This window comes from Lineus longissimus, chromosome 3 (genome assembly GCF_910592395.1).
Source record: "Lineus longissimus chromosome 3, tnLinLong1.2, whole genome shotgun sequence".
Lineage (NCBI taxonomy): Eukaryota > Metazoa > Nemertea > Pilidiophora > Heteronemertea > Lineidae > Lineus > Lineus longissimus.
This window is the reverse complement of record NC_088310.1, coordinates 22,101,824-22,115,359: the sequence shown is the minus strand read 5'-3', so window position 1 is coordinate 22,115,359 and position 13,536 is coordinate 22,101,824. Positions and strand designations below refer to the sequence as shown.

The following is a 13,536-nucleotide window of genomic DNA, read 5'->3' as shown; positions in this document are numbered from 1 at the left end:
TGTTAAATTCTGTATATCAAGATATACGTCATATGAAAATCACAAGTTTTTCAAAAGTGGAAGTGGACATATACATGTATGGAGAAGGAGGTGACCTTTATGCATTCGCCGCAACTCAATCATTCAAGTGGAAGGATACAATATAATTTATGGAAACGATGTGATTTTCACATTCTGCCACAAGTTTCACAAACATGGATTGTTTATTAAGTTACGCGGACTTACTTGCTGGTTTGGGTATCCGTGTTGCTCCTGAAACAATGAAGACATCATTGGAGAATGTAACACACATAACAAAAGGTGTATCCCCTTTACTACACCAACAATCTAACATATCGTATCGAGTTTGTTCATTCCGCTTTTAACGGCTTAAAACTGCTTAAGTAATTATGTCTGAGATGGTACCATCATTATGTTTAGAAATACAATTTTGGTCCCAACTCAAATATAAGTCAAGACAACTACAGGATATAAGATATTTAAAATGCTGTGAAAGACGTAACTGAACACAACGAATATCGCAAAAGCCGATCGAAGAAACACTTCACTTGAGTAGGTTGAGACTGTCCGAGCGTCGATTGACAAATTCATTTACCTGCTGTACCGCATGTCAGAGGGCCTGTGGTGTGGGTCTGACTAATCGGAAGACCATTGTCGTTTACACACCAGCAGATACCGCTCTGACACTGCTTGGATCTGAACGTGCCATCCGCCATGCACACAGGTACGTGCATGCCATTGAAGTAAGGTACTGAAAATATCAAATTGGGTTTTTCTATTTATTGTAAACCTAAAGGACTACCGTACAATTTTTTTATATTTGGACGGATGAGCTGATAAAAAACAGCAGTATACGGGATGGTGCATGTATTGCGCGGATGTAGGCACATATCTAAGTGGTTCGGCTGTTTGAGAGTTGGGCTCGAGTAGTATATTATTCAAATTCATGTCAAGAGCCCTAACTGAAATGAATCATGTCACCGTCAGGAATGACATTTGGTTTTAAGGAACCTGCCTGCAAACTAACTTTATGGAGACAAACAGCTACGTAGAATAACTGGATTTATCAACAGATCGAGATTATACTGTCTGGTGATCGCAAAGAAGTACATTGTCGAAGAAGAGATTGAGATAAATAGAGATTTACCTGCCCCACACATTGCTTCCCCACCCCATTTCGACATGAACAGAGTTCCCTGTTTCAATGCTGCACAAAAAGTACTGTATGTGTATTTTTTGAAAGTACTGTTCTTAACATCGAAATAAAACATGTCTTTCCAACTCTCCTTGTTCGGTTCTTCGGGTATGTTGGCATTCGGATCGCAGAGGGCAATCATTCGGCAGATGCTATCACCTGGTGGCGGTTGCCGGGCGCAGAATCCTGTAGCTAGAAATAAAAGAAATTGCAAATGAAATAACAATGTCAATACGGCACATAATACGGGCCCGGGCGCACGTCTTTAGTGAACCAGATAAGTAGGCCTTCATTTGTATATAATTGATGGGGTTGGCCGTATTTCTGGAAGGAACTAGCACTGACTAACATACTTTCTCTCATTGATATCAATCATGCAGTGCAAGGGTTCAAAAAGCGTGCTTTTACCTAGCTTCACAGTCTAACTGAAATTTATTTCAACTTGGGTTCGACTTTGGACTTTGGTCACTGGCATTATTTCATCTGCAACTAAATCATTTTGCCAAGTCATTAAAAGAAGAGTCCTGAAAACCAAGGAAGGTCGTCAAAATATTGACCGATTGTTACGGCAGCGGTACCTTATTGTCTAAAATCTCTGTTATTTTAAATGGGCAAAGGAGGAACACATAAACGCTCAGTAACACTTTTATCACATTGTTAGACAACGTGGTCATGACGTTGAACAATGGCATAGGCGTATGCGTTGATGTTTCAGTGGCTTTGCAAAAACTTGTGGCAGATAATGATTTTTTGGCGAGTTCATATATATACATGTACCTTTAAATGCATCCGCTCCAGTCGGTTCGAGGCCAGGGGTGCGCATGACTCTTCCAAGCATTGATGTCATGGTTACAGTGTAGTCAATACCTTGTGACGCCCCCGAGGTCGTCAGTAACAACCCCACTCCAAAGGTCATGAACTTTTCAACGAATTGATCGCTCACCATTCCGATAGTAAAGTTGAATGGAGTTGAATACAAGATCGTCTCGTAAAGTGGGCGCAGTTTCGTTACCATCATCAAGGCACTGTCGGTGTAAGACATATCGAATCCGTTTAAAGACATTAACCTTAAGGCCATTCCTCGGTTCACATTATCGCCAAATTCTATTAGCCCGCTGAATGCACGAAGATCCAATGTGGCATTTGAGATCTTTTCCAATATATTATAAGAATTGCCCAAGTGCATAACGTAGTCCATACTGTACTTGACCATATCCTCGACACCTGAATGCAAGCAGTCCAACATGTTCGTACTCATATCCACGATTACACTTAGCATATCCTTCACCATGCTGATTGTCTCATCAGAGAGGAGGTCTGTGGGAACTGCATTCGTTGACCGTTTCTTGCGACCGCTTGTACCACCTGGAGGCGATTGGACAGGCAACACGTCCATTATGCCTTTATAAATGTCCATTACCATTTCCACTGGAAAGAAAGGGAGAGACATTATTACTGTAGTACATAGACATTTGGCCATCACGGCATCCTGATGACAACACACGGCATTATCAAGGCTGGGGAGAGAGTTCCATGTTTTGGGAGATAATAATCAGTAGAAAAATATATCTAGGCAGTTGGGAATAGCAGATTGCATGGAATACTACGTTGTTATAGGGCGATGGCAGTTCGTGTACGCATGTCTTTTCTTCTCATAACATCAGGCCATGAATTTATATTTTTTATTCATCACTTTCCTGAAGTCAATTAAAACCCCGATTCTGTCTTCTTGGCGAATAATGATGTGAATACAATCCTCGTCCGGCTCGCATCCTTAGATGATGCACTGAGTCACTGATGAGACTATAAGTACTCACGTCTGATGTCATCGCTTAAAAATTGATCGTAAAGTCCACCGTAAAATATCTTTATAGTTAGGCTCATGAAGGGAGAATAAATTTCGGTCATTCGTTTATCTTCTCCGTAAAATTGGAGGGTGGTGGTGAGCATCTTTGTCAGGTAGTCACGGTTCGCGTCATCTCGTTGCTTCAAACAGGTTGACGCTTTGATATCTTAACCAAGAAAGAAATAATCACAATAAATCGGGTAGAAATTCTGGATCCTCTTGTTGAATTCAATTCCAAAACCGACGATTGATCATTAGCGCATTCAACTCTTTAAAAAAAAACCTAACGGATGAGGCCGAACTACTAGTCTGTCAATATCGGTTCAGCCACGTTGCTGAAAGAATCAATATTGTTAAACAACGGTGCTGAAAGAGTTAAACTTCATGTTTCAGCTATTCGAACCTATTCAAACTCTTTCACAATAGCCTCAAAACTGAACATGGAATCCATCACGACTGTGCAGCTTTATTTATGTTCACTTTCCAGTAAAGGTTTCGTGACACATCGGATTCACATCGAAAAAGCCGATGATAAATGAACGTGGAATTTTTATGATTTCTCTTTTAAAAGTAATGAATTTACCATACAGCGAAGTATGTGTCGAATCGTTTGCTGGCCAATGCTGCCACTTATTTGACTTGATTGATTTTGTGCTTGCATACCTTTGTAGCAGTCAACTGGTTTCGACTTTCCTGGCATGTAGAACTCAAGAGCACTGCAGTTATTGCACGGATTCGCCCTGCAGACTGCCGTGGGGAACGCTTGACATGGCGGGCGCATAAAACACGAAGAAATGGGACATTTCTTCCCCTGGCACTCTGAAAATAAGCACACCAACTGCAACAAACTGACGGTAACTGGGCTGATAATTAACAAGACTTATCTTCACCAGTGAAAAAAATTCACCACAGGAGTTTCTCCTCCTATTGCGATTTGGAGAACTACATGTAGACAAAGAACCTTGTAAATAAAGATTATTTTTTAAATTTGGACATGGGACCCCAACATAGCACTAACCCCTATGTTGAAAGTGACTAGGCTTGTCCAGGCACGAGAGTTGGTGTAATCTTCGACCATAATAGAGACTCTGATACAGTTGCGTAAAATGGGATACGATACATGTATCACAAGAGGGTATGATAAGTTAGATAAAGAAAAAGTACATGTACATCTAATCGAAGGGTACGTGTATGGAAAAAGAAGAAATACGCGCGCTTTTTTTGACATCATTTGTCTTCTATGCATAGGAAATCGATATTTCACTGTCAGTATTGGTTGTTCCACCGAACACTGCAAGGATGAAGCTATAATGTTGGCCAAACCGAAGCGGTAGCCGAGATGTTTGGCGAAATGGCAGCTCCACCAGAGTTGTGTGGTATATTTTTTACTTCAATATACCCAAAACGAAGCACTCAAATTTAATTTTGGCTGCTTTCGTATATTGCACCAACCAAAGCGGTTATGGATGCCTAGCCATAACTGCTGTCACCAGAATGAGGCAAAGTACTTCATTACAATACTACATCATTACCAAGGTGTTTTGGAATATTTACTTACCATCAACTAGACTTTGCTGGACTGAAATGAGATGGCAGGAAAAGTATGAGAAAGTAAACAATTTATCGTGATACCACATTTCTTAATTACCGGTAGTGCATGTACTTTGACGGCGAAGCATTGGGCGCAAAGCAAGTTCACCATGGATGCTAGTTGGTTTTGTATTTGATTGACTGTAGTGAGAATATGATGGTCGGAGATGATCCACTGAAAAAAGAAGAACCAATATGGTCGAGAAGATGGAAGACGAGGGAAAAGCATGTGCAAGCAGAGGAAAGGAAAAGTTCCCAATTGGAACTGAAACCGTGTATTCCATACCTAGTTTTTTTCGTGCGTGTGGGCAGCACAGGCTCATTCTGAATGGCTTTCCACCGAGAATGATTGGTTTGCACGTTCGAGTTATACCAGTCACGGCGCAGTCGCTATCCTGTGTGCAGTACTTCGCAAGGGGTTCGAGTTCTTTGATAACGTCCCGGACATTCTGTTCAGTTATGAAAAGGACTAGCGTCCATATCGGCGTATCTGCTGTAGCTTGACCTCGTTTTATTGCTTCTTCCAATATCTTTCGCTCGTATTCCGGGATGACTCCCTACTCGCATGACATGTACTCTACACCATCTGAGAGGGGTAACGATTCTATTTGTTTTTTTATTTTTGTTGGAAAATGTGCAACCAGTATGGTTGTGTATGAGTGACTGGCACAAGGCCTTAATTACAAAAAGTGGTAGCGTCATGAAAATTGATGCACCAGTATTATAGAAAATTGGCTGGAATAGTCTTTGTTCTGGACATCCCGTAAATCTGATATTTGCTCGGCGATCAGATGACAAACTTATTCCCTATTCGGAGGGGGGCTTGACAGAATACTGCAGTTTTGAAAATTCTTTCCAAAAAGAGTAACACATGGAGACAAAGACAGTAGGCAGGGAAATTAAAATGGGCTAATTAACAGGTGACCCTACTGTATCACAGTGCATCATCACAACTGTGTATACATTTGTTAAGAAATTGGGCCTGTCAACCAGATCCGGGCCACCCAGTCAACCAGATCCAGTTGCATTATGGTGACTAGTCGCCTTGGTACAACCTATCGGACTCCAAGCCCTGTCCAAGAAAAGATAAGGCAACGACTTCGGAAAGGGTGGTGGTGTGCGCCAGGAAGACCAGTTATCACCCCATGCAGCAAGCACTAGAAAGGATTGTTAACATGCGTTTATACTTCGGAAGACGACCCACAACTCGTTACTTACCTTCGCATTGAGCGACTCCTCTTATTTTGGTCCTTTCGATTGGTTTGCCATCTGTCTGATTCACACACCAACTGATGCCAGTCGCATCATTAAGCTGGACCTTTTGCCAAGAACCGTCCCAGTTACACCTGAAGAATGACAGTTGAATCGGTAATCGATTTTTAGGTAGTCGTCCCTGTCGTTTCCGTTGTCGTTTATCGTGAGAGTTCTGAACTTTTCTCCTATGCGAGGAATTCCCATTTTGCATCATCGTGCCATATTGTCACGATACATTCTTTTGGTGATATTATTTCCGTATTACATGTGGCCCATATTTATGGGCTCGGTACAGTCGCCGGCCATAATTGGTGGTGGCGCTGTATGGGCATTGCAAGAATCATCATGACTCTTTTTTCTCTTGGTAAGTCATTAAAGAACAATAGAATAATCAGACCACCCGCATACTATTAGAGTGGAAGTACACGGCCAAGAAGGGAAGAAAAAAATAGCTGTGTTCGAAATGTTTCTGCTTGAACAGTGCTTGATCTACCTACAGGAAGTAACTGAGCAACGTTGACACTTGAGCGGGGTCGGTAATGTTCAAAGCCTGTTTTCGTTGCCTTTATTTGATGTCGATGCATGGGAACTCACCTCGGCAAGAATGGCATAGAGTTATGGTCCTTCAGGAGCATTTTTATGGCCTCGTCAAGCTTTTTATGACAGTCTCCAGCTGGCTTCCCTGGAAAAAGATAATGGACTGCAATAAGTAGCAAACGCATACTCTTTCTCTCCTTCTTGTGCCGTTGGTGACTGCCTATTTTGGATCTCTAATCAGTTGCCCGTCGCCTCCTTAGGCTATAGTTAAAGTACCACGGACTGCATTCCATACCCATGTAAAGCACCAGGGGTTGCCAAAGCCATTAAGAATAAAATGTTTGTTCCACTTTGACTTTAAAAAACTGGGCCTCAAAAAAGGAGATTGAGCACAGACATTGACAATCACCGCTCATTCACTCCTTCATTACCATGCATGGAGGTTCTCCTAGTGCACCAGGTGCTCTTCCCTCCCTATGGGAAGGGAAATGAACAGCCTTGGGAATTTAATGTGACCAAGACACAGCTAATAACAAACATTCCGTTATTTGCCCGTGTCGTTTTAGGCCTATCGATTCCTATGAAAGCTGTTTGCTTGGGAATCGATGCTCTTAAGATTTAACCTAATAACCATTCGATAGACAGTAGAACAAAGGGAATTAAGGCCTCGGTGCGAGCAGGCTTTGTTTAAAGACAATAGACTGTGTATTGGGCGAGGCCTGAATTATTACAACTGAGAGGTAAAGGGGCAAAAAACGTAATGAATACAGTAACGTATCATGCATGTTGAGTGCGTGGGAAAGGACAGAATACTCACATTTTTTGCTGCATGGCTTGGGAGGATGCATTGGCTTCGTCATATTCGGTTTGTTAGGTCCGGGTGGTGATACTGGTGGGTCGGCCGATGTTCCAGTCTGAGCCCGAGCTGGTGCTAAGTATCAGAATGATCAACTTAATCGTTCTTTTATTATTAAGTACCAACAGTAAATGATTTATAAAAAATTGTGAGGAAGCTCCGGCCCTAACGGTGTGCAGGGCTGAAGAAGTGAATGTAACCACTACTTTCCTTAGAGTGACGCCACCACTCTCTTGCGTTAAGTTTCAGAGAAGCCAGACCAGAACGTTGCCACACACTGGCGACTAATATAAAATATGAACAGTCAGCAAGCTTTTGTTCTGCCGACATTATACAGAAATTATCAGTTGATTTCGAGGAAAGATGGTACAACAACAAAATGTCGTGGAAACCCTAATAAAATTTATATTCCCCAGGATGCAGGAGGTATAATGAAAATTGTATTACACGTATGTAATGCTCCGTTAGGTCAAATCTTTGCGAATTCGAAGTCAAATCCGAATCAGTTAGTAAGCAACAACTAATAGAGGCTGGTGAATTTAACACGTTATCTGAAATCGTCTATTGCAATAGTTTGGTGCAGGATCTCTTACTTTTCTGTGGAACGTTTGGCTCCAGACCTCTTGGTTGGACACACTTCGTTCCGCACATGGTAGCACAACACTTCCCACGACCTCTGCACTCGTCGTCCGATTTACATTTCCACGCGCAGTTGCCACAATCAAAGAAAGACATGCCACCAAATGGGCAGGAGCCTGGCTTCACAACTGGAAATGGTGAACACAAAGATGTTGGACGTCTTGGAGTAAGAATTAATAAGCAACGTCAAAAGCCGGGTATAAAGGTACCGGAAGCATTAGTCATGGGGGCTAACGTACTATAACTTACGGATTCTTTTTCGTCGGCAACGTTTTATTTTCATCTAAAAGTTCAGTGTTGATTTCATCAGCATATGCACGGACTTTTATGGCATAAAATGCAACTTATAATACATTTATACAGAAAAAAATACCAGCTGAACCGTGACGTATATTCGAAGTAAACACAGGACATACTTACTTTTCCTACATTCAGCAAACACCCAGAACATTTTCGGATCAAGAGAATAACTAAGGATAGCGGGCGGAGGAAACCGGATCAAATGGCAATTTTCTTCCGACTTGCAAATTGAAGGATTTGTCTGCATGAAAAATAACACGCTTGTTCGCATATAAAGTGCAAAAAGCTTGTATTATTCACATCAACATACACTCACGATTTACTAAATCATTGAAAAAATCATTTAAGACTGTTAAGACATTTATAGAAAAGCGCACGATTCTTACCATAGCTTGCCCTCACCACCGATCCAGTGTTTAAAACGATAAGAAAATTTAAAAAAGAGATTCAGCACGTGGAAAATTTAGAATTGGATTTAGATTATTTTTTACTAGTATTTGTCCAAGGATTTTTTTCGGATCAGTTTACTTGCCTTGCATGGATCCTGCTCGCAGTCACAACCGGGACACAAAGCTTGCGTACTATTAGGCTTGGCCATCTTGTAACCGAAAGCACAGTTTTGGCTGCACTTGATCTTTGGACAGCGAAAATTTACACTCTTCGTGAGCTCTTTATATCGGATCGCCGTCGTAGTGAAGACCATGAGATTCAGTTTTTCCTTAACCTTCTCATAGTCGTTTAGCATCCTTCCTATCTCATGACGAAGCATTCCTGCAAAAGAGCACCAAGTCCGATTCGACAAACTTAACTCATATTTCATCCTCTTGCCAACATGACTCCTCCTTATGCTTGAGGGAGTAAGTATGTATCAAGTGAAATGGCTGATATGTCGGGATGCTCATATTTTTGGTTTCTATTTTTGATAGTACATTTTTCTTTATAAGTCTAACTGCAATCACAAAAAGAGGAGGTCAAGGAATTTCTAATAATATGAGAATTGGTACGATTAGTTTATGCATATAAGTCCGTGATACAAAGCACTAAGGCCGGATCGACGACATAATCTGGATAAAAACGATCTATATCATATATCCGTGACTACGAAATGAGCTCTTTTTTACATCTCCTATAATGAAGGGCAACCCGTCATGTCATTTGTTTATAACCTGCTATTAGAAATTCTCCTATACACGGAGCACCAAATGAAGCCCGTAAATGATGGTTTGTTAAATAATCAAAACTAAAAAAGTCATGGTTTCTCAAACCAGGAAATTGTCCATTGCATTGGATGATAAACAATCACGCACAAAATCATTATTTCCGAACCATCACTTTAACAAGCTGATCGTTTCAAATCATGAAAGTGTGCACGAAATTATTTGTATACAATCTAATTGTACTCATCTAATGTTGATTATTTGCATCCCAGCAACGTTTTTTCAAACCATGAAAACGCGAACTCTGATTATTTCCATCCAATCACTTCCAAAAGTCATTGTTTCCATCCAAGCAAAACTACGTTCATGGTATGCGCACATGGTTTGCGCAGAAGACGGGTTTGAATTTGAACTTAATAAAACCCGTCTACTGCGCAAACCATGTGCGCATACCATGAACGTAGTTTTGCTTGGATGGAAACAATCAGAGTTCGCGTTTTCATGGTTTGAAAAAACGTTGCTGGAATGCAAGATTATTTAACAAACCATCATTTCGAGACAGTTTGATTATTTGAAACCACGGATATTCAGAAAATGTATTATTTGAAAACAATAAAGTTACGTTGTTTTATTGGATGAATATAATCAAAAGAGAGCAAATTCATTGTTTGAAACAATATCGATAGGAACAGTAAATGGTTTAAATACAATTGGAATAAGCAAATTTATGGTTTGGAAATAATCTTGACTTCGTTCACTCATTTATTTCGATATAATTTGCTTATTTCAAATAATTTCGTCAAATAATTTAATTCCCACATGGCGCCTCATAGTAAAGCAACCTGGTTAATAGGGGAAAAAACTGACTCATGACTAACCTGGCGTAACTGATGAAGAAGGACTGCTGAAAGCCATCATGAGAGCTTGATTGGTCAACATAAACAACGCAGGAACTGCAAAAATGTATAAAACTCATTTGAACACTCTCACGACAACTCAATTGACCAGAATGAACATGAACCCTCTAAGTACTGGCCTCGGCTGTTCAAAAGCATTAAAGTCACGTATCCCTAACGTTACATTAAGTATCCTTAAGGAGGTTATCGTTTTCAGGTAGACCCCCTAAAATTGTCCCGTTAAGATTTAACGACTCTGTTAAAGCTAACAAAGTTTTGAACACGTGGTATATATCTTAGCTAAAAGATCGCTCAATATAGGTCCGATCGATTCAAAGCTACATGTAAGTGCAAACGGGAGCGAAATAAAAATTCCTGGCCAGACAAAATGGATGCATTTTGATTTGTTAAAACGTCTCTTTTGAACAGAACTGTAGCAAATCGTATACTAACAACTTGGTTATAGGAGCAGCTCAGTGTTGAAGGAATAGACAAATGTATCCGGATCTCTCTTTGACTATGAAAACTAATAATCTGAAGAAAATTAACGGAATTTTAACAAGAGGCCAGAGGACTGGCGCTCAGCTGATTAGGGAATATCTGAATTTTAAACCCTTGAAGGAATTAAAATTGTCGAAGCTACATGTACATACATGAAATCATGCATACCTGATCGCGCGTGAGCACAGCACAATTTCACTCCGAATGTCTTCCCATGAAGGATTATTGGTTTACACGTCCGGGTCATTCCAGGCACAGCACATTCACTATCCTGTGAACATGTCTTCATCATGGGTTCCCTTTGTGAAAGAGCATCTCTGACACTTTGATTAGATAATCCTTGCATTATCTCTGATATAGCAGTATTCGGCTGTACTGTTACCACATACCTCTCATATTCACTGAAGACTTCAGGGCAGGGTACATAATAAACTGATGAGAGAACAAACATGTTACTATAAATACCGCATAGCCAAAATAGCAGAGATATGGGAAAACACATATAAAATTTTAATGTCACTCTTTCGTCGAACAAAGGTAAAAAAGACAAAAAAATAATAATCGAGTACATCCACTTTCTTAGTCAAGTTGGCCAGTCTGAAGCATGCCGTGAAATTTTGTGCAATCACTGCGCAAGAAGCACTTCCATCTCGTATTGCGCGTTTGCCAATTTTCATTTCTCTCAGAGATTGATAAAAAATGCCTAAGTAGGTGGAATATGTAACACGGTTTATACATGTATCTACTTACTGGATGTAGCAGACACACCCGAACAGGACCCCAGTATTACCCCTAAAAGGGGCAATAAGAAGTTAATTTTCATCTCTGACTGATTCAATTCAATGATGCTTTTGAAATCTGAAAAAAATCCAAAGGGAGCAGTTGTGATTTAGTTAAACTTGGCTGGTTGAAAACATCGTACATTGTAGTTACCAACCCGAGCAAGTTAAAAAATCGTGCCTATATGCCGCATGAGGTTATTTACTTTTTCATGAAAGACGTATTCAGGTAAAATTTGTGTGAGGCTTTTCATAATGCGCCGCACTACAGTATAAAGCGAACAAAAGTATTTGCTGACTCATCTCCTCAATAGTCGCCATTCAAACAGAACAAAATGCATTTTAAATGATAGGAAAATCTCCAACTGGTTTTGAGAAAAGAGTAAGACGTTAGCGTCGCAATTAGTTTTTTAGACCACGAAGCCATTTTTGGCCGTCCTTTATGTCTGTTTGTTCTGGTAAACGCCCTACCGTGCCAATAACCAGTATAAAATATAAATCATACCACGACTTGGCCGATATTCCTTTTTTTATTAGTTTGAATTAGCGCCACGATCGGCGTAAAAGGAAACAAAATTTCGAGATTTTGTTCCCGGTTGGGCATATGTACGAAAGGCCAGAAGGCTCATTCCAAATTCCAAATTCCAAATTCGAAATTCCAAATTCTAAATTCCAAATTCGACATAACCACGTGACATTAGCCTGGTACCGCCGGCCACCGTCTGAAGCGGTGTGGTATGAACGGACGGAGGCGCGGTTACACCGACCGTCTATAAATAGATAATGACGTCACACCACTGGGAAGACTGATAATCGATGCTTTTTTCGCTTTTATAACGCAGTTCTTCATGAATGATTAAATGATTGTTTTTCACAAAGCCCAATCGAAATGAACTGATGACAAAATGGATGAACGCTGTCGTTTGTTTAGCGCCGTCCTTTGATAATGGAGAGTTGGTCATAATGATACGTAAAAAACATTATCTCTAAAATTATTCTATGAAAAATACTTTGGTACCAGCGGTACCAGGCTGAGGTCACGTGATTATGTCGAATTTGGAATTTGGAATTTCGCATTTCGAATTTCGAATTTCGCATTTCGAGAATGAGTGTTTATCCAGCCCGGGCATCAGATAGATAGGTAATTAGCACTGATAAGATGTGTAAAATTACATTTCATCCAAATTAAGATTTGTTTTTTACATTGAGGGGATGCACATTGGCTATCTGACGAGAGTAGGACTGAATTTGAAATTTAGAATTTGGAATTTCGCATTTGGAATTTGGAATTTCGCATTTGGAATTTGGAATTTGGAATGAGGCTTCTGGGCTTTCGTACATATGGTATAATTGGTAGGGAATCTGCCGATCTAGACGCTGATTCGACTCTCGTACTCTTGATCAAGACACTTAAATATAGATATTAGAAAACCGAGCTGTGGAAATAGTAATCAACATATATAATTATGTATACTTAAAGAACAGCGCCTTGTTGCTCAATCGGCGTTACATGTAGCATGTTGGCGTGATGTCCTAACGCTACTAGTCTCATGTTTCTGTTTTAAATGAAATTAATTGAAGGAAGACGAAGATCTAAAAGCGTTATTGATTATAAAATACGACTGGAAAGTATATTATCCAACGAAATATCCACAGTTTGCTGGAAGATTAGCACTGACCTACCTTCGTATCCTGCGTCAAATTTGTGAATCGGTGTAAGGCGCGACGGCGGAACCTTTTATTCTAGCTAAGAATGATGCTAGGCCTGGATCTATGAATGTCACACAAAACGTCAGGGGTGATTCAACCAGGAAGCTTTTCAATTTATGATAAAAGTGCCTCCATGAGATTGTTTTGATTTTCAATTCATGGTGACGGTCTTTTAGTGTTTGGCCTAAATAACTTTGGTTGGCACCGTTGTGAATACTGCCCTGACACCGTCACATGATCGACCACAAAAGAGTCCAGCAGAAGAAGGAACCGTTG

General features: G+C 40.3%; 1 protein-coding gene across 1 annotated transcript in view; it reads right to left on the bottom strand.

Annotated features, from left to right (window-relative positions):
• The window catches only part of LOC135484230 (uncharacterized), a 49,778-nt gene extending 36,508 nt beyond the window's left edge, over positions 1-13,270 (bottom strand). Inside the window, exons 1-17 of the mRNA XM_064765508.1 lie at positions 13,234-13,270; positions 11,522-11,629; positions 10,940-11,203; positions 10,253-10,327; positions 8,750-8,988; positions 8,338-8,458; positions 7,872-8,045; positions 7,240-7,353; positions 6,480-6,567; positions 5,850-5,977; positions 4,600-4,620; positions 3,705-3,860; positions 3,013-3,207; positions 1,973-2,623; positions 1,148-1,387; positions 596-751; positions 226-252 (exon numbers count right to left, since the gene is read on the bottom strand). Coding sequence (XP_064621578.1) covers positions 226-252; positions 596-751; positions 1,148-1,387; positions 1,973-2,623; positions 3,013-3,207; positions 3,705-3,860; positions 4,600-4,620; positions 5,850-5,977; positions 6,480-6,567; positions 7,240-7,353; positions 7,872-8,045; positions 8,338-8,458; positions 8,750-8,988; positions 10,253-10,327; positions 10,940-11,203; positions 11,522-11,594 — 2,722 coding nt within the window. The 5' untranslated portion in view covers positions 11,595-11,629; positions 13,234-13,270. The remainder of the gene's footprint in view (positions 1-225; positions 253-595; positions 752-1,147; positions 1,388-1,972; positions 2,624-3,012; positions 3,208-3,704; positions 3,861-4,599; positions 4,621-5,849; positions 5,978-6,479; positions 6,568-7,239; positions 7,354-7,871; positions 8,046-8,337; positions 8,459-8,749; positions 8,989-10,252; positions 10,328-10,939; positions 11,204-11,521; positions 11,630-13,233) is intronic.
• Positions 13,271-13,536: the final 266 nt, after the last annotated feature.